This window comes from Drosophila navojoa, chromosome 3 (assembly GCF_054131105.1).
Source record: "Drosophila navojoa isolate 15081-1374.11 chromosome 3, UAZ_NAV_1.0, whole genome shotgun sequence".
NCBI lineage: Eukaryota > Metazoa > Arthropoda > Insecta > Diptera > Drosophilidae > Drosophila > Drosophila navojoa.
The window spans coordinates 16,028,134-16,048,840 of record NC_142891.1 but is presented as its reverse complement, the minus strand read 5'-3'; the positions used below and the strand labels follow the sequence as shown (position 1 = coordinate 16,048,840).

The 20,707-nt window shown below is 33.3% G+C and overlaps 1 protein-coding gene across 13 annotated transcripts in view; it reads right to left on the bottom strand.

Moving 5' to 3' along the window:
* The window catches only part of sky (GTPase-activating protein skywalker), a 55,341-nt gene that overhangs the window by 11,903 nt on the left and 22,731 nt on the right, over positions 1 to 20,707 (bottom strand). For 5 of the 13 annotated variants that reach the window (XM_030386109.2, XM_089258369.1, XM_030386099.2 and 2 more), the window contains exons 3-4: positions 1,330 to 1,532; positions 1,055 to 1,259 (exon numbers count right to left, since the gene is read on the bottom strand). In XM_030386109.2, the coding sequence (XP_030241969.1) occupies positions 1,055 to 1,259; positions 1,330 to 1,532 (408 nt within the window). Of the gene's footprint in view, positions 1 to 1,054; positions 1,260 to 1,329; positions 1,533 to 5,559; positions 6,417 to 12,127; positions 12,303 to 20,707 lie in introns of those variants that run through there. The other 8 variants (XM_089258365.1, XM_089258367.1, XM_030386102.2 and 5 more) reach the window with 6 other exon arrangements.

Below are 20,707 nucleotides of genomic sequence, written 5' to 3'. Positions count from 1 at the left end.
GCAGGTGATCGCTGCATGGGAGCTGCGCCAATCTAACAAACAGCTTCAAATGTTGACAAAACAACAACCTAAATCAAAAGAGGTCATCATAAAAAGTGTTTAGGAGAGGAACAAATCAATCAATCTTAGGCTTATTATAAAGTAAATCATTTTGCAAGACAATTGGAAAGTTCTATAAAATACATAAACTTCAATTATAATTGCGATTGACTTTGAAATAATCTAAACTGAAAACAAGTTATTTGAACAAACTTTCGATTATTTGACAGCAAGTTTGCTCTGCGCGTGCTGTAGAGCACGTTCATTCGACTTGGCTGTTAATATTTTGTGGCGCTTGTCCTTCTTCTATCTATTTCATACATATCTGATGCAAACACACAATAAAGGAATAACTAATTCGTAATGTAAATATTGCCACAGTCTATTCAGCAATACAGGAAACAGTGATAAAAGCAGAGCACAAAGCCAAGCAACGAATACAATAAGCCCTAAAGGTCACACATGCTTAACTTCAGGCAACAATAAGCAAGTAAATATATAAACACACACACGTACATATATACATATATAGAGTATATATATACACTTTGATTTCACATGCTTGAAGGGTCAAGATGAGAAGTGTCTTATTGATTTGAGTGTATTTGAGATGGCTAAAATTGTTGGCTCAGTGCCTGATTGCCTGCCTGCCTGCCTGCCTGCCTGTCTTTCCGCCTGCCTGTTGACCAAACCAATTAGCTAGAAAAATCACGATACATCAATTTGCGCCGAGCTGCGAGTTACTTCGAGCAGCGATTTACAATTGTGCCAATTATTCGTGTATATTTTGTTTGTTAAAGCAACCTCAACAACAACAACAACAACAACAAATTCAAATGATGACAAAAACAAATATTTAACACAGCGCATGAAGTAAGTGCTGCTGCGCCCCAAGTGCGTCTAGCGTGTGTAATACATGTAAAACGAATTACAATCCAGATTTCGTTTTCTGTCACGTGAAGTGAACTCAACTGAAGTGATGAGAAGTGAAGTGAGATGGAGGATAGGCACTTACCCGACATGAAATGCAAAAGTAACGATGTAATTGGATACAATACTGGACTGTAGGTAATGTCGGGACAATCATAGCCCAAAACGTTCACAATGCGATCGGCAACAGCGCGTCCCGTGCTGGTTAAGTGATACGGCAAACAGTGTGTGGCATCCACAAATGCGGGCAGCATGATGGGCTTCTCCGACAGCTCCGTGGTGCCAAAGACCTGTTCGATAGATAATCAATATAAATAAATACATATATAGTGGTTCAGTATAATATTGCTTAAGTCTCACCTGATGCACCATCTCCCAGTAGAAGCCATCTACAATATTCTGCTTGGTCAAGTGCTGGGCGCATAGTGCTGGCCACAATTGTGAGCGTATCGGTGAATTTATGGGCCACGAGTTCTCTCTGAGTATGTTCTTAACATCGCGCTTCTTGTTCTGCTGCAGCAGCTGTTGGATTTCGGTGAAAGAGCGTAGCGCCGGCTCTTTGCCTGGAAGACAAAAGCAAACACACCAAACGTTTAGTACAAGTCAAGAGAATAGTACTTAGGATAGGTCATGCACTACGTTTATGTCTAACAATAAACAATAAATTAACCAACAAAAAAATAAAATAAATAAAAAAAATTTTGCCAAAGAACTGTTAAGTGATACACTTGAGAATACCCTAAAATATTTGTAAATTCAATTTTTCTTATATGTATATATACATTAAAGTTACATTTTTTGTTGTATTTAAATTAAAATAAACTTAGCATACAGAAATTACCTTGGTAAATATTTACTTTTTATTATTATTGTTATTAAAAAGCTTTATATTTAATTTCTTCCGACATTTTCCTCGACTGTTTTTAATCTTATCTGACGTATCTCAGAGTAGTGTTTATATATAAATCAATTCTCTAATTGCTGTTTTTATCAGCCGCTACTAATTACAAATTGAAACATATACAGATTAGATGAAGCAATCAAAGAATTTATTTTTCATTTTTTCAATGATTAAAAAATGTAAGCCAGAGCTTGACCTATATTCGAATCTGAATATATTATAAACTTATATGTCATATATATAATTAAAGAATAAATATGGGTAGACAGGCATATAGCTAAAGGTAAATGTTTTCTACATATCAAACCCCACTAATTAGTTTTGAATTACAGCTGTGCATCATAGGGTATACAATTGATTATTCAAAATGCTGCATCGTATTGTAAATCATGCCACAGAGCAGCTAAATATAACTTTTTATATACACAGTATGTATTTTACGATATAAACCCCTGTTGGTCAGCTCAAGTGTCGGCTGATAAGTTGGTCAGTTGCAGCTGCCGTTTAGCTAGTACCACTTAAGACTCTATGCGACATTTATGATTGATAAGGAATTAAGTCAAACACGCTTGCCCCAAACAGTTCCCCAGTCCAACCAATTGAGCTTGCAGCTGGAGGCCGCATGAACTGAAGTATAGAAAAAATATTGTAGAGAAAAAAGCCGACTTGAGCTGCAGATAAGTACGTAAATTTGTCAGCAAGAACGCAAAATAAAAATTACTCATACGTCAGAGTGGCAAATAAAATACTTGAGTTTGCAATTAATTTGAGTGTGTGTATGTGTGAGAGGGTGTGTGCATGTGTGTGTGTACGCGCTTGTATGTGTTTATTGCAATATGTGATAAGCTTTATTGATAGATGCTTGTTCTACATACATAAAGTTAGTTGATTTTAAGTGACCGCTGGGGCGCTGGGACTTATAATTAAAATTGAATTGAAATGATAGCAATAATGCAACATTTATTATATACATACATATATTCCGTTCTACTACTTTTTAGCACTTGTAGATAACTTGCATTAAATATAATATAAACTACAGACTTTAAAGTAAAATAAATTGAAAATCAAATAGAAATTAAATCGAAGTTGAGACTTTGATTAATATTTATGCCTAGCTATACATATACGCTGTTTAAACTGTAGTATTCAATATAACTTTGCTTTGTATTACAAATGCAAAACAGTTTTAATTTAATTTGTATCAATATTTATAGTAGTATAATTTTTCAGCGAACAATTAAATATTGAAATTAAATGCCGTTGAAAGTGGCAAAATCATTAATTCAATAAGAAATTAAACAACATCTGATCTCGTTTATTTGATGACCTCATTCTGGTTTCATTTTAGACGTTTTAGGGCCGACACAAATTTTAATTGAATTGCATAACCTTCTAGATTGTTCAAATTAGAGCCACAAGATGAACATATTAAGAATATTAGATTTATAACGCATCACATTGAAATTGCTAAGCAAAATTTAGTAACACTTGACCTATTAACGAAAATCATAAAAATAAAATACTATATTTAATCTAAAGTATTTATTTATTTATCAACGATATTTCGTTAGTAATTTCTATTCCAATTATATTTTTTACACCCGTCCACAACATAATCCGATACAAGTATGACAAACTGTTAGATCGATTGTTGGTCAGAGCTTTGAAGTATTTTGTGCTTAACTACGTAATTGAAATCTTTATCGCTGGTCAGCTGGTTGCTCAAGGAGGATCGCAATAGGCACAAGACACGCCACTGGGGCCAAACACTTGAGTCGGGTGCAGCTATACGAAATAGAGCTGCCATGTTGATTAGGTATCGGATTCTCTGGGTAATTGATTGTGCATTGGCTACAAGTCCCATTACCAGCTCGCCCGACAGCTGATCGATTTTTGCAAGACAGTTGCTCGTCTGCTTATCACCAGCGTTTGCTTTATTTGCTATTTGTTATTATTGCTGTTGTTGTTGTTGTTGTCGTTGCCGTTAATAGTGGCCTCAGGTTCCTGGCGTTGTTGGCGCTGATAAGCGCTCGACTCAGCGCCAGTCATTGGGTAAATTTGCTCATTTTAACGAATCACAACAGATACAGCAAATTACAATCAGCTCTTTTTTTTTCGTCATACCCATTGAAAATCATGATGAGGATAGGGTATACAGGCTATCGATTATATCTTAATATGATAGTTGGTCTATGAGAATCGATTAAAACGAACTTCTTTATTTAATTATTATATTATATATTATTGTTTTAAGTGACACATTTTTGTAAGTAGGCCTTGATCATCGTATATGCAGTACTTAGATATAAGAAATAAAGCCATTTTAAATACTTTATAGGATTTTTTTGTTATAGGGTATTTATAAATCGACTGACTGTTTTATTGCGTTTTGAATTGTTTTTGTTTTTAAATTTTTTATATCATTTAACCAAAATTGTTGTGGGTCTCTGCTGCATATATCAGATGACGCGAGAATGATATTGATATAGATCTGTGAAGGCTTAGGGGGTGTGTGGGGGGTATGGAGAGGATGTTGTAAATGCAATAACAATAAAAACTGGTATAATTGACTGAGGCTCGTTTGCATTTGTGGTGTGTGTATGCTATTGTGTGGGTTAAGCGTGTGTAATTAATCTCCGCACATTTGCATTTGACTTGCATTCACAATATGAAAATGTTTTGAGAAAAACTCAGACACACACACACACACACGCTCACATAAGCATTTTTAAATCAATAAATTGTCGATTGCGACATCAATTTCATTTATTTCGGAATTTCAAATAGTTATTATCAATTGTAATTTTTCAATCGCAAACTTAAATGAAAAATCAGTGAAATATATACATACTAAGCACAGCAAAATCCGCTGCTGCTTAGTAGTAAAAAATAAAAATAAAAAAAAATAAAAAAACATTAACAAATTGGAGAGCTAAATTTGAATGCAAAATGCAATCAGTCTTATGGCCATTAAACATGGCCCCGTAAAAATTAAAAAAAACTTGTATTAAGCTTTTATGAAATTAAATATACAAAATTAAAAAGTAAATAACAAAAGTCAAAAATAAGACAAAAAATAATTTTTTTTTTTAAATAAATATAAAAATTGTATATTAAATAAAATTTTAAATAAAAATTAACGAAAATATGTAGATTTTTAGTTCAAGTAAAACTAATTTAATTCATTACACAAGTTCTATTTATATAAACCTAAATTGACAAAAAATAAGCAATAATACATCTGTATATGGTCATAGTTACATTAAAAATGTTTATTGCTATTGAGGTTGTACTCTATTATTTTAAAAGCTTCTGTTAGTTTTAACGCGCTGTTTTCAAGTCTAATACACTTGAATAATTTTACTCCCAGATCTTCATCTTAAAACAAGCTTTCGCCATTTGAATCAGTTTAATGCTTGCAGTTAAAATGGATTTGAAAACACGATAAATGAACAGTCAACATTTCAGACTGTCTTCCAAATAAAATCAATAAAAACTGACATTTTGCTGCCCTTCCCCCAAAAGTTTCAGTAAAACTCTTAACCTTTTAAAAAAAATATCTATTTTAAACAACTTGCTGTTTACACTGGAAATTAGTTGAGTTTATTAGCATTTGTTGTTGTCGCTATTTGCTCTTTTAATGTTCGGAATCTCTGTATATGGTCGAGGGAGGGGAGTTTTATTACCTGGACTGAACTGCCAGCACTGACATTTGGTCGTTATATCATTCGAGCTGGCCGCTATAAACAGGGGCAGCTCAAAGAATTTCTCGCACTCGGGATCAACGTAGATGCTGCTGCGACGACTGCTGAACTGTTCCAACTCACGTATGCCCAAAACTTTGCCAACCATCTTGTTGTTGTCGTCGTCGTTGTTGTTGTTTTGTTTTGTTTGTTTTTGTTGTTCTACTTCTTCCTCTGAGCTTTAATTTTTTAGCTTTTTGGTTTATTTTGCTTATTTTGGCACCAAGTATTTTATTTTCGTGTATTTTATTTTATTTTATATGTTATTTTGTTTCTGTCACAGCCACAACAAATACATTTATGTAGATTTCTGTTGCTTATTCTGTTTATTTAAATTTATATATATTATATTTGTGCCGCTTGTTTTTATTGTTTCTTTTTTTTTTTTCTTTAATTTATTGCGCTCTGTAATTTGCTTGCTTCGTTTATTCGTCGTGCGAGCGCGGCGCAGCACTTGAATTTAATTAGCAGCACATTCAAATTTATCAATTCACATTTTATTTCGTTTCATTTCATATTTTCATCGTTTCTTTCTTAATTTTAATAATTTTGCATTCAATTTGTTGTTTCTTAACGATTATTTATTTCGTTTTTGATTGTTTTTGTAATATTCCTCGGCCTGCACACGGGTTGAATAACAGCATTAAATAAGGGTTTCAATCGGTTCGATCGTGAATCCTAAATTGAAACGCACTCAAATCGCGAAACTTTGAAATTCCGTAGGCCTACGTGCGATGCCTTTGAATGCGTTCAATGTTCTCATCGGCGGGCCGGTTTCTTGCGGTGAATGAAACCGAAAGCTCAACCCGAATGGGGTGGCCAGAGCCAGAGCGCAAGAGGGAGAGCGAATGAGAGAGCACTCACAACCGGCCAGCCAATGCGAGAATATGCATGTGTGTGTGTGTGTGTGCGTGAGTGGGTGAGCAGCAGAGCGACGGGCGATCACAACCTGGCGCGTGCAAGCTTCGTTAAAGCTTTTTAACTATTGTCTGTGTGTGCGTGTGAATGACTTTTTTGTTCGTGTTTTCTGCTTAGCGATGCGCTCGTTTTTCGGTTTTTCTTGATTATTTCATTTTCTGTTTCTATTTTCTTCAATTTTTTTTTGGCGCCGCCAGCACGAACAGCTGTTTTCTGTTTTCGTTCTGGCTGCCTGTTGCTCGCCTGTTGACAGCTATAACTCTTAATATGGTTGTGCGAGCGACGAAGAGATAGAGAGAGAGTATGTTTATGTGTGTGTGTATACAACCTAAATCTCTGTGAGAACGCTTTTATAAATAGTCCGCCCCATTGCAAACTGTGGGAAATTTCGTAAGCTTGCGATTTGGCAATGCAACGAAATGTACCACAAGAATGTTGGTACCGAAAATTCCGCAGGCTCAGGTTGAGAAATGCCCCCTCTAATGAAATTTGTTTACAACCAAAAAAAATTTGTATTTTGGAAAGCAAATTAGATTTATGACCAATTTGGCTGCTGTTCTCGTTGCTGTTGTGTTGGCGCCATGCAAGAGGTGGCGAGTAGAAAAATAGCTGAAATATTTGTAGAGAATTTCTGTGCTAACGGATATGAGAAATTTTTGTGTGAAAATGGGGCGGAAGGTAAAAGAAATGGTAAATGGAAAGAATTCCTAATGTAAAATCTTATGTGCCCTCAATTAGGATATCACTATAAAGCACAGGATATTTAATAAATTAAGTTATATATGTATCTATGCTTAAATTATTATCAGGAAAAAATTTGTATGTTTTCATATAATTTCTTATACTTTTTACCAATCATCCATCATATATCATATTATTATTTTCATACACTTCACAACTCATTCACAAATTCGGTTTACTTTCGTGCTTCACGCCCCCTTCGCATTTTGCTACTCTGTGGCTTCATTCACAATTTGAAATGGCCAAAGCATTTACCATGTTTTGTTTGGGGCTCACGTGATATTTTTCTTCATTTCCTGTGCTGCGGAACGCATTTCAATAAAAAGACCAACAACTACAACTAAAAACTGTTTTAATTACCATTTCCCATTGCTTTTGCTTTTTCTGTTTGTATTTCTTTTTACACCTTTTCGCATTGAGCGAACGATTCTTGAATATAAATTAATTGAGTTTTCACGAATGTTTCGTCAGTCAAAGAACGTGAAATCTCTTGTTTACATATTTAAAATGTTTTAATATATATGGGAATATATATGTATAGATATAGATAAAGTTGGTACATAGAGAAATGCTGCATTATATGTGAATATTGTAAATAAACTACGCGTGGCTGTTGTGAAAATTTGCTTATTTCTTCTGCGATCTCTCTCTCTATCTATCTGGGTATCTCTCCGTCTCTTTTGGGTATTTTTCGTAGCCATCAAAAGTCCAATGATTAATTAGACATGTGTATATATGATATATACGGAATATATATGTTTATATATAAAGAGAACAATTTTCTAGAACTGGTTAATATGCGCTGACTAAAAGAAAATTTTTGTGTCTAAATAAACTAGAACCAAACCAAATAAAAAATAAGGAAAATCTTGGCTAACACCACGGTAATTTATATGTTTGATGAGCAAGATATGGGCTATCTATCTAGTATAGATCGCGTCTATGTGTGGATAAGCCCACTGTGATTAAACGTCTCGGTAAACAACAAATGTCGTCATGTTTCGACTAATCTTGTTTGGTTGGGGCAAACAATTTTTAATGCATATCAAATTATCAAATGACTCCTGGTCACAACCTAAGATATATATATAGTAATAAATGCTTATTTAAGATAATTTTAGAGTGCTGTAATAACGTTGTAAGTGAGCTTATCAGAAAAACTTTCTCATGTGACATAGTTTTTTTTTTTTTTTAGTACAGCAAAGAACAAATGTTGTAAACCAAATGTAATATAATTTAATGAAAGGAAAATTTTCTGAAATTTAACTTCAATAAACAGGGTATACTTTGTGCAAGATAAAATATTATATATATATATATATCTATATTAGCTACTTTGATTGGGAGAGCTAAAAATTCCCGACTAAATCGCGTTTTATCAGTCGAAAAACTTTCCAGTTATCAACAGACTCCCTCAATTGATTAATTGATTCGTAAATCTAATGACTTTTTGATTGAGTCTCTATAGCCTAACGCCCGCTAGTATCTTTATGGTGATACAATTCACTCTGAATCAAGAGAATATATAATCTCGAATTTGTCGCATGTAAAGCAAAATGGTTCGCAGTCAACAAATGGCGAGACATTAATTCTAATTGACGAACTTTATTGAGCAATTCATGGGCAGATTCTAAGTAACCTCTCACGTTTTATTTACTATTATTTCGCAGGCTCTGTTAATTAACCAACGCACAAGTTGCTTAGTGTTAAATATGTATAAATAAAAAATATATTTAGAAATTGTTTACAAAAGATTGACTGAGTCATACATGACCTCAAAATTGAGGTCTCATGAAGTAAAATCATGAGAAATATTTAAAAATATTTAGAAGCAAGAGAAAAATCGGCAACAAGCAAATATTAAGTTATTTACTATTAAATTTTTATTAATTAGTATAATAAGACTTCTTCATAAAATTACAAATTTTATTCTATTCATGAAATACTTGCAAATTTTTCAATAGCCAACTAAAAATTATTCTCAAAATACGTTTACATTAACGATTCCAGCATATATCCATCCTTATAATCAATTTAAAAATATTTCAGATAAAAGTATAGGGAAAAGACACTTGCATTTCCCGGTATTCACCATGATCAAATATATATATAATGATAGAAACGAGTTGAAAGCAAAGTGCAGACAATTTTTCGATTGAATTCAACAACAAACAAAATTATTGTGACATGATCTAATGTGCAATTTTTAGAAGAAATGCGGAAACAATGAGAAAATGAAATTGACGAAAAGTAGAAGAAAGAAAGGGAAGGTTAAGGAAACGAAAAGAGCTGACAGCAGAACCTTAAGCGCAACAATTAAGGCGGCACATAAAAAAAGGCGTGGCCAACTGAGGAGCCAAATGGGTTGGCACATGGCAAATGAAATTTATTAGACCTTTTCCTACGGGTTGCCCCCACTGACGATTGACGGCCTGCATCTATTGCCAAAAAAAAAAACAAGAGCACCAATTACAACCACAACTGGCAGCTGCATCTATATTTAGATTTCAACAAATTCAAAAACCGCAACCAAAAACACGTTCAACTAATCTAATTTTTTGCTGTTTGCTCTTTTTATTGTTTACTTTATTTTATTTACTTATATTTTGGCAGCACAGTCGTGCTTCTCGCTGCGGTTTTATTGAATCTTGTTCATTTCCAAACTGTCAAAGTTTGCTAATTGGAGCAACGCGTCTTTGAAATTTGATTTCAGCTTATAATTAACAGAATCTAAATTTAGATGCACTGACCAGGCGTTTAATTGCAAACCTTATACTGAGTTTAGACAAAGAAAAGCAAAGGTGTTAAAAAAAGGATAATAATCATTATGAAGATAATTAAGCTAAGGTATACTAACACAGAAATTACGAAGAGAAATATTACTAAATATATGTATAAAAATAAAAAATAAGACATGATATTTGTATATATAGAATATGCACTTCTTCTAAGTGTTATAACTAAACCTGATTAAATATATGTATTTATTATACATATTTTTATTCACTTGATTATTTATCAGAGGAATCTTGTATACCGTAACTCGCTGCTGTATGCAATTTTTATCTGTTATAGCAGTAGTATTTAATACTAGTTAGTCTCATTATAAAACTTATGAATTGAATAATTATTTTAATAGAAATTGCATTCAGGTTAGTTATAAAACTGTTTCCAATTATTAAGTAATGTAATCAATTACATTACATTACTTATATTTGCTTATCGAAAAGCTTTGCGATATGCATGGCAGAGGTATAATAACCGAGAGTAGTTTTTAAATAACAAATAATGCCTGCGTTGACGTTGACAATATCACGATTTTGTTTCTTTGCTGTTTATCAATTAAATTATTGATAGGCTCCCTTAACAAGGCTGAGACTTTTGCTCGATCTTTTTCTTCTTCTTCTGCTTTGTTTTCTTTTTGCATGTTTAGCAAGTGCTATAAATAAAATAAATAGACAGAGCAGGGCGCATAAAATTCAATTAAGACTGCCTACCCGATCGGTCCATCGATCGAGCAATCGATCGGCACATGTTGAGTAGCAAAAATTAGCACATTTTCTGTACTACAAGACTAAAAAAAAAAAAAAAAAAATCAAACAGCACATGACAAGAGTCCAAGATTCCATCAGCTTTTATAAAGTTTTTAGATTATTACTTCTATTTTATATTTGCCTTCAAGTGGAATGTCAATCGGCGCTCAATTCTCGGTAACTTTCCACGAGAAAATCCACATAGATAAATAAAATTAAGCCAAAATAAAATGGCAGATTCTTAGCTTCATTTGCAGTTGCATATTAATTAATGATTAATTGAATATAAGCTCTAAATGGGCGCCATCTGTCGAACCGAGAGCCACGAGCGCCTGCCGTGTCCAAATTATTTAGTATTGTTAAAATCAACACAAATTAAGCAATTGATTAGTTTATAGCGATCGGCAATACGTTCCTATTAGCTTCCTACTTATTGGCACATCTTTGAGCCTGGTACAAGGCAGTAAATTATATATAGTATATACCTATATATGGGCATATATAGCATATATACGAATGTGGATCAAAGCATGTGAGAATTGGATATTTATATCAATTTTTTAGCGAAGCTTTCTTAAACTGGTTTTGTTTTGTTTTTTTGATATGTGTTTTGTTCGAAATGCATCTGAGAATAAATTAAGAAATTTAAATGCATAAAATCTAAATACACCATTTTTTTTAAGTCAACTTTTTTTGAGCTAAGCATTTGCAAACAGTTAGCTCTCATAAAGCGTGCAGATAATTTACATAAATTAATAAAAACTCTTGATGATCTCTAATTGCTTTGATATTCATCAATTTATTGGGTATCTTTTGAAATATCACATCTCTCTTTATGTTTTTTTTTTTTTTTTTTTTTTTTTTTTTTTTCTGCACTGTTTTGAGACATTTTTGCTATTTTATTATTCAGCTTAAGCAATAAAAAAAAAAAAACATTAAAAAACGAAATGCTGTCAGAAGACGTAGCGGCGTAATAAAATGCAGTGTTCGATTCAGCTGATTGATTGCTTGACCAACTGACTGCGAATTGAAAGCTTGACGCATGCAACGCACAAGACTCGTATACAGTATACGAAAATAAAACTAAATACATAAAACTTATATCGAGGTGCGATAATTAACAGGTTGTCAATCTTAATGCCGATTTCGGGCTAATGTGCATCGCGTTTTGCAGTTTTTGGAGGCTGCACACAAACGCACGTACGCACACGCACACAAAGACTCACACACACCACACATCCATTCACTCTCGCACGCACAAATGCATCTATTTACATAACACACTCACACAAACGCTCAGTACGTATAGCAATACAAACATAAAGCAAATTTTCAACGGCAATCGATAGACACGCGACTCGTTTCGTTAAATGTTTCGTTGATGTTGTTGTTGTTGTTATAGTTGTTATTGTTGTTGGATAGTTGACAACTTTTGGGCAAAAGGCGCGCGCGCTCAACAAACGTAAGCAAACCGCAACGCCCGAGGGTTGAACTGAAACTGAGCACAGAAGCGTTTACCGATCGCCGTTTCGCCGCTCAACAGCATCAGCCCAAGCAAGAGTTGAAAAGAGACAATCTGAGAGAGAGTGAGTGAGATAGAGGGAATAGTAGAGAGCGTGCGGACAGGTGCACTTCGGATGGCCACAGAGCGCAGCTAATTGTTTATCAAAACATTGAGGCGGTCACAAAAAGCTCACGGTCAAAGCTTTTCATTAGAATGAGCCAGAGGGTTCTAGGTGACAATGTATGACTATAAAATATACCCTGTACTAACTAGTAAATATACCCTGCTTACAGGTTTATCTACATAAATTGCCCAACTAAACAATATACTATTTACTATGTATATTCATTTTAGTTGCCTGTTACATATCCATGCTCAAATTGACGATACCCTAAACATATATATTACAGGGTATCAAGAGGCATACGAGCAAACTCTTCAAACTAGAAAAGCTTTGCTAGTTCCAATTAAAGTTTAAAGTTTAATAGTTGCAACGTATCTATCCCTCTCTCTCTCTTTATCTATCTTGCTCTTACGGTCTCTCTTTGATTACAGTTCGTTCAACTGTTCAGGCATTGTTTTAACGGGGGCGCGACAGCTCAGAGCGTGCGAATAATGCGAATAATGCTGTTACAATAAATGCCGGAGCAACTTATTGTTGATTCTTATTGATTAGCAAATTGAATTGTGCCTCGGCTTCTTTTTCCTATGCAGCAGACAACAGTTCATTGGGCCATAAAAGCGATCGCTGCGCAAAATATTGGCATTGCAATTTATAAGCGCATTCGCAGTTGTTGCAACTTAATTGATATGGAAATGAGTCAAGTGTGCTTTAGCCATGGTTAAGTAATTCTATTGACGTTTCATGTGATCCCAACAATTTGACTGCTTTGAAATTGCTCCAACAGACTCGTTATAAGAATACCCCAGAAATAATGGTATTTGGGCTGAAGGGTATATTAATTTAGGAATCTCAAAGCCGAGTCCTTATATAATTGCATTCAATATATTCTTGAATATTCACGCTCATGATAATCATATCATTTTCTCTCCTTAAATTTTACTGGGTATCGTTACGTTAGTCACATCTACTTGTTTTTCCGTTTAATAAGCAGAGCGCACTGAGGTGTGAATCACAGTTGTCGCATGCGACTATGAAAACATATTCATCTGACAGTTGACAAACATTTAACAACGTTTATGTTTGAATTGTAAAAAGCACTTGAAAAATTGCGAAATACATTAAACATTAAATTTAATCAAATATTCAAAAGTCTGCTCAAGTAAAATTCCAAATATATTTTACAATGTGAAATATGACATCGGAAGAGACAAATAAAAGCAAAGCTTTATAATAGCTCTAACAATTCTGGGAAAATAGTTATCTAAGTGAGTCAGTATGACTCAAAAGTAAAAAGTAAATAATTGTTTTTTTCCATGGAGCTATGGTATGAAAAGCGAATATGGTGATTGTGAAATGCCATGAATAAACGGCTCAGGAAATGTTAATAATAATAATAATAATATTGCGTTCACAGCCTTTGCTCACACTTGAGTTCATTTTAAAAATATAGAGCATACTTCCAGGCAACAGACAAAAGTCGATCTGAATGAAAGCTCAAAAATCATTGCATACTTTTGAGAGTCGAGCGAATTCCAATCAGAAATGTTAACATACTGTTAAAGGAAAAAAACAATTTTAAACTGTTATTGCCTAACCCCAAAGCCCTTGTTAAATATACGCACAAGGCACAAAAACATTAATGTAAAACTAATCTCTATGCAGCTGATAAAACAAGATATCTCTGTATGTATGAAAACAATGAAAACATCGACGGCTGCTGTTTGCATCTAATTGTGCGCGCTGCCTCGCACATTATCGTGGCTTCTGCTTATCTGGCCAAAGCACAAACAATGTTATCTAGTGCATAGGAGAACGCCCATATATGAGGAGAGTGCCAGCGGCAGAGGCAAAAGGCTTGAGCGCAAATAATTTGCCGGCTGGTAGCTTCTGTCACTAAAATTAAAACTGCGTTGTTGTTGTTGCTGTTGTTTTTCTTTTGTTGTCGTTGTTGTTGTTAGTGTTGCAATTGCTCATTTTGTTGAGCGTTTGAAAATCAAAGAGCACGTAAACACGAAACAGATGAGAGAGCTTTACGTTGAATACGTGTGACGGCACTTAGTGCTTGACCTCAGCGCAGAACCACAAACACACTCACTCACACACACACTGGCATATATGAGTGTTCATTTGTATTTAAACAAACGTGTAATTAGTAGCGCCTCTGTTGACAGTAAGGCCAAAAACGAACAAAACAAGAGGTGAACAAATTAAATGGTTGAACATTTTCCTTGCACGGGTCAAATAAATGTTAATGAGCAACATTTATCGATTGCATTTGATGGATTATAGCAGCACACGAAATTCAAATGGAAAATGAAATTATGGTATTGGGAATTGAGGATTGAACTGGGAATTGGGCATCGCCTGTTGCCGTTCGCTACTCGTTGCCCATCAATCAGTGCCGGCCGGCAGCTGGCAAATTTCAACAGCTGTTGCTCCCAACAGTCAAACACTACAAATATTTATGGCTTTCAATTAGACGTGTATTTGATTTTGATTTTCGATTTGATTTTTACGCCAGTGTGTGGTGAAAGGCCACATAAATATGCGTACTGTCTGCACGGGGTTTATCATTAGGCATATTGCGCAATGTGATGTTTAGAGACTAAACAGCGCTATAAAATACTAAATATTACGGAAAACCACCTGTTCATTGCATTGATCTGCAAATGAGTTTTATTTTTGTTTCTCTTAGTTATCATACTTTTGTATGCATTTCAAATTGTTGCTAATTTACTGATTTATTTTAGAACTGTTTGCTTTGGGATTGGGCTTCAAATTTTATTATAAATGTATTATTAATTTATATGACTTCCTACAAAACCTAAGGTTCTCTTTGGTGAAACCGTTTATTATATCAAATATAAATATTTTAGAAAATATTAAAACTGTCAAATTTTATATTTATCTTATAAACAACAAAAATCTTTATAAGGCTTTGACTCTACCAAATTATAAGTGCAAAAATGAACTTCGAGTTGTGACAGCTATCGATCGCATGTGACTGAGCTCTACTCATATTAGTATACACAATCAAGTATTTTGGAACGCAACACTCAGAGCTCGGCGAGAACTTGTGAAACTGTCTCACACGCAGACTGTCGTGACACACACACACACATACAAACACACATTTACACAGCAGCACAGTGCTGCCCGTTTGTCATTATTAATAAACCAACCGCCTCTCCCACTCCCTTTACCATCCTGCCTCCCCCTTTGCCCAATGTAGGCGTTGATTGTTTTATGTGAATGCGGATCAAAGCAAAAAACAGCGCGTGAAGCATATGTGGGCCGTAGGGCAGACAGTCATACATATAACAAGTGGGCGTGTGGTGTCACTTTAACGGATTTGATCTCTGAACTTGCCAAAAATTGAAATGTAAAAAGGAAACAAAAACAAAAATGTTGCGATCAAAAATAACAAAGCACATAAAAATTGCCTTAATCATTTTAATTGGACTAATCTAATCACGAGGCACGAACCAAAGACAACAACACAAATAAACAAGAAAAAATAAAGAACAAAAATTTAATTTATACGTATAGCAAGTTGTATAAATCCAGAGAAACAATATAATACTTTTAATCTTTAATCGGTTGAAATGATATACAAATGCTTTAAGTGGATTCTGAAAGAACTTTCAATATTGTATACCGCAGCTACCGCACAATCTGTATTTCTCTTTCTCTCTCTCTCTATTTGGTTTTATCCCTCGGTCTGTTTTCTCTGTTCTTTTAGCAGCGGTCAAAACGGTCAAATGTTGATTTCAAGACGAAATATAAATACAAATATTGAAATCTATTCTATTATATAGAATACCGTATTAAATATGTGTGAAAATTCTTATAGAATTGATTCGACTGTATTTGGTATATTATTTAAAAACTTTTAATCGTTCAACCAAAGAAGGCACACAAAGCAATATCAAAGCGAACCACTTAAAAACGCATTTGAACTAAAAACAAAAACCAAAATAAAGATGCCAAACATAAAACACAAGAAATTCTTCAAAAACTGGTTTTGGCCAGTTACAGAAGAATCCACAAAACGGATTTCTCAATGGATTCGCACACTTTTCGCATATTTTTGGATGAGGGCACGTGCTCCACTGACGTAGCCAGCTCTCTGATGTCAGAAAGGGGCAGCCAGAGGACGACGGAGCCAAATTGATTAAATTTTACGCCTCACTCTCCGCTGCCATTGCTCATCACTTCACAGCAAGCAGATTTATTGATGAGGCAGCGCGTGTGGTGGCACTTATGATATATCTAGACATAATATATAGTAGCTATATATATATGTATGTATACATATATGGTGGCCTGATCGGGCGGAAAATTTTCAATTTGCAAAAATTCAAAAAAATTAAAAATATAAATTTGAAATATTTTGTATCAACTTGGAAAACGCTCTAGCATAGCAAACAAAAATCGAAAAAAAAAAAAACGCTTGAGTTCTACGATGTTTTCTGTTTTGAATTGAAAATAAATATATAGATATATAACATTTTCTATATATAAAACATATACACTATGGTGTATGCCATGCATAATTTGAGAAGCAAAAAATCTCTCGTCGTCTCACGTCACGATGGCTAGAAAACATTGCGCTCTGTTTTGCGTAAGCACAAAATTTTGTTTTTGCAAAAACAAATAAATATTAAATCTTAAGCCCATAAACTTAATGTTCTATACCTTATACATATACATTTTTGTATGTGCATTTGTTGTAGAAGAGCTGGCACGCGGCCTGTGACATGGTCTTTAAAATATTTTTGTATATAGAAAAAATTAGTTATACTATAATTATGAAAATATGTTTCAAATTTAGAAAACTAAAAAAAAAAAGAATTTGTAGCGTAATAATTTTTTATTTATTTATTTTTTGTTTTGTATCGAAGGTTGAGAGTTTGATGTAAGGTGGGATGAAGTGGGACATTTTAGATTGAATTAAGTATTGTAGGAGATAAATTTCGATTGGGAATACATTATAAATGTATGAACTTGAGAAAGAAACTAATTACTTCAAAGAAAATACCAAGCAAAAGTGCTAGCAACAGTCATGGGAATCTCCAAATACATATAATATAAAATATTATATCTTAGCAGATTATGTTTGCTTTGCTGTATTATATTTAGCTCTATATGCAATTTCTTTCATTATATGAATGTATATAATATAATGTGAAAATGATGCGTGACTTGGCGAGTGCCAAGATTATGTGACAGCAAGGCATATAAATTATATTAATCATACGCGCTGCTTAATACGCCAAATAACGGTTAATGCATTTATAGGAAATGTGGCAGATCTAACAAAAATAAAAGAGAATCTTAAATTAATGTTGCAGGTATACTTTTTAGTCGATTAAGCTAACTAAACATCACATGTTTAGCTATTAAATCTTAAATTTAATTTTTATCACGACGCAAAATAAAAAGTGAAGAAAAATCATTAAGCAAACAAAAAAGAAGAGAAATATTTCAAAGCGGGAAAATGGAAGGAAAATTGCATTTATTTTTAAACTAATTAATTGGCCCCACGCCAACTGCCATAAAAACGTGAATCTCTTTTTGTTTTGCAAGCGACAATAACAATATCTACATTCTTTAGCATTATGTCAAACATATATACTTATATGTACACATATGTATAGATAATTCAGATGCACATTAATATATCTAGCAAAGACTTTGCAAATTGGTTTTTCCCGTTCAAATGCCCGAGCAATAATATTTCTATGCCCAGTTCGGACAGCCTGTTTACATTATCTATCCACAACAACAACAAAAACCATCAAAAACTAAGAAATATTTAAATTCAAAATCAAAATCAAGGCCAATGTCGTCAGCGGATAAGAGTTGCTTCCACTAATGGATTGGATGGGTTGATTTGCCGATTGGCTCGATTGCAATTCCAATCGCAATTGGCATTAATGCATTTTGGCATTTTGACAAAATATTACCAAGCGGCAGATTCAATAAAAACAATAAATAAAGCGGAAATTCAGAGACAGAAAATATTTGGGAAATACCCTGTAGTCAAGGACAGGAAACTTCATTCTTTTCATGGGTATTAAAATTCCCAAGGAGAACAATAATTTATTATATACTTTTATAAATTCAGATATAGGGATAAGGTCATAGAATATTGGAAATTCATTTTGGTTTATATTGGAAAGCAAGTATAGTTCGAGCCTGATACATGCTTAGTCTTAATAGCTCTCCCGCTCTTTTCTTGATGAAGGGTATGCTGTCAACCCATAATCAAAGCACTTTATCGCTTGGCATTGCAAATGTAGTGTAAATGTAAAATTTAATTGCCTTTGATGTGTCATAAAAATAGAATCGATTTTTTCCATTTGCCGTTTAATCAAATTTCTATAAACGCAAATGGAATTTTCTTTTAGCTGTCCACATACACTGGAAAAAAAATCAATTTGAAGCAAATGTTGTCATTCTTTAATGTAGGTCAATGGATTGTATAACCCTTATTATCAGCACATTTCGTTTTTCTAGTGATAAGCAATAATTGTTAATTACATTGCCAACTTTTAAAGAGTTGCAGCAAAGGCAAGAAAATTCACCAAAAGCGAAAAATAAATAAAATTTTCTTAAATAAAAGTAAAATAAAAATTCGCATAAAATTCAAGCTTCAGTTAAAAGTTTTTTGTTTGTAAATTGCAATTTTTAATTTGCCATATATAAACAATAAGCACAAACACACACGCGTGCACGCATTTCACAGACTGTCGAAAATAAAAGCATATTGAATAAACAACAACAAGGAAACTCAGTTGAGCGTAGCGAAAACAATTTTTGAAAAACTTTTCAATATTTCGTAATGCCTAAACTGCCAAAGAGAAGGGTCAAGTTATGTAAGAGACATAATTTGTAGTTTTAATTGGTATACAATAGATATGTAGTATTTGCCATTGACAAAATATAAATACATATACATATATTAGATATATAAGAAATATTTTTTATAAGGCTTTGATAATAAAATATATATTCTTTTAATACAGAGGGAATACCAAACATTGCTATTCCAATTTTATTTTCTATAAGTTTGCAAACCTATTTTATCCAAATTTATATTTTTAATATTTTACAAATTTGTGACTTGTTCTTAAATGATAATTCGAATAAAATAATTAGACGCTTATTCACAGACTTTTTTATATTTAAAGCGAGTTGTTAACATAATTTATAACACAGCCTTCGGGTACTTTTTCTCAACACGTAGATATAATTTTCAGCTTGCGTGTTATAATAGTACAAAAATAACATTATTAAAACAGCTTGATAGAAGAAAAAAATGAACAACACCAAAAACAGAGACAAACATTAAAAAATAATCCAAATCGAGTGTAGAGTACAATGTTGCGTACATGAAATCCACTCGAACAGTTCGGTCAGGCCAATTGGCCGGTTTGTTCAGTTTTCAGTGGCAAATTATTTCGATGATCGTTCATAAAGTTTAGTAGGGTATATTGGTTTTGATTTGGTTGCTTTGAATGACAAATAGATTCAAATTGCATAAAATTTTATTTTATGTAAGAAAAAAAACGTTGGAGATATTTATATATATTTATAGCATTTGTAAATAGTGATTTCAAATAAAAATGTTGTAATCGAACTATAAGCGCGTACCGTGCAGTATAATCCCAAATTCAGAATTTTTGTTTAAAATTGGGATCTGGCCATATTAGCCAGTAATTATTACAAATGCCTATATTTAATTCAATTTATTTTGGCTTGCACGAATTTCGTTTGTTTTTCAATTTGTTGTTTTTGTATTTCTGTTGGTGTTTGTGTTTATTGATTAATGTATTTTGGTACGCGGCATAGCGCAAACAAATAATCTTTCACGAAATGCATAAATTAATATTATACTCAAAATTCGCATTTCAGGAAAAACACGTGTGTCTCGACTTCAATATACAAAAAATATCATATATGTATAGGAAAGTATATATATATATTTCTGATTATGCTTATATTTTTTATCGCGTGGGTGCGTGGTAGTTGTTCACGTTCGGCCTTTGCTTATTTTAATTTTAATATTTATTGCAAAAGGAGCTCATTAAAAGGCGAGCACGCACATATTTTCAGCGCTTTTGCACCTGTTCGTTCAGTTTTATAATGTACATAAATCATTATTGTTGTTGTTTATTTATTCAAGAGCACTCAAATGCGTTTGTTTATTTCGAAAAGACTCAAATTGATGACCGGAAAATGTACCCAATTTCCAATTCTTCTAAT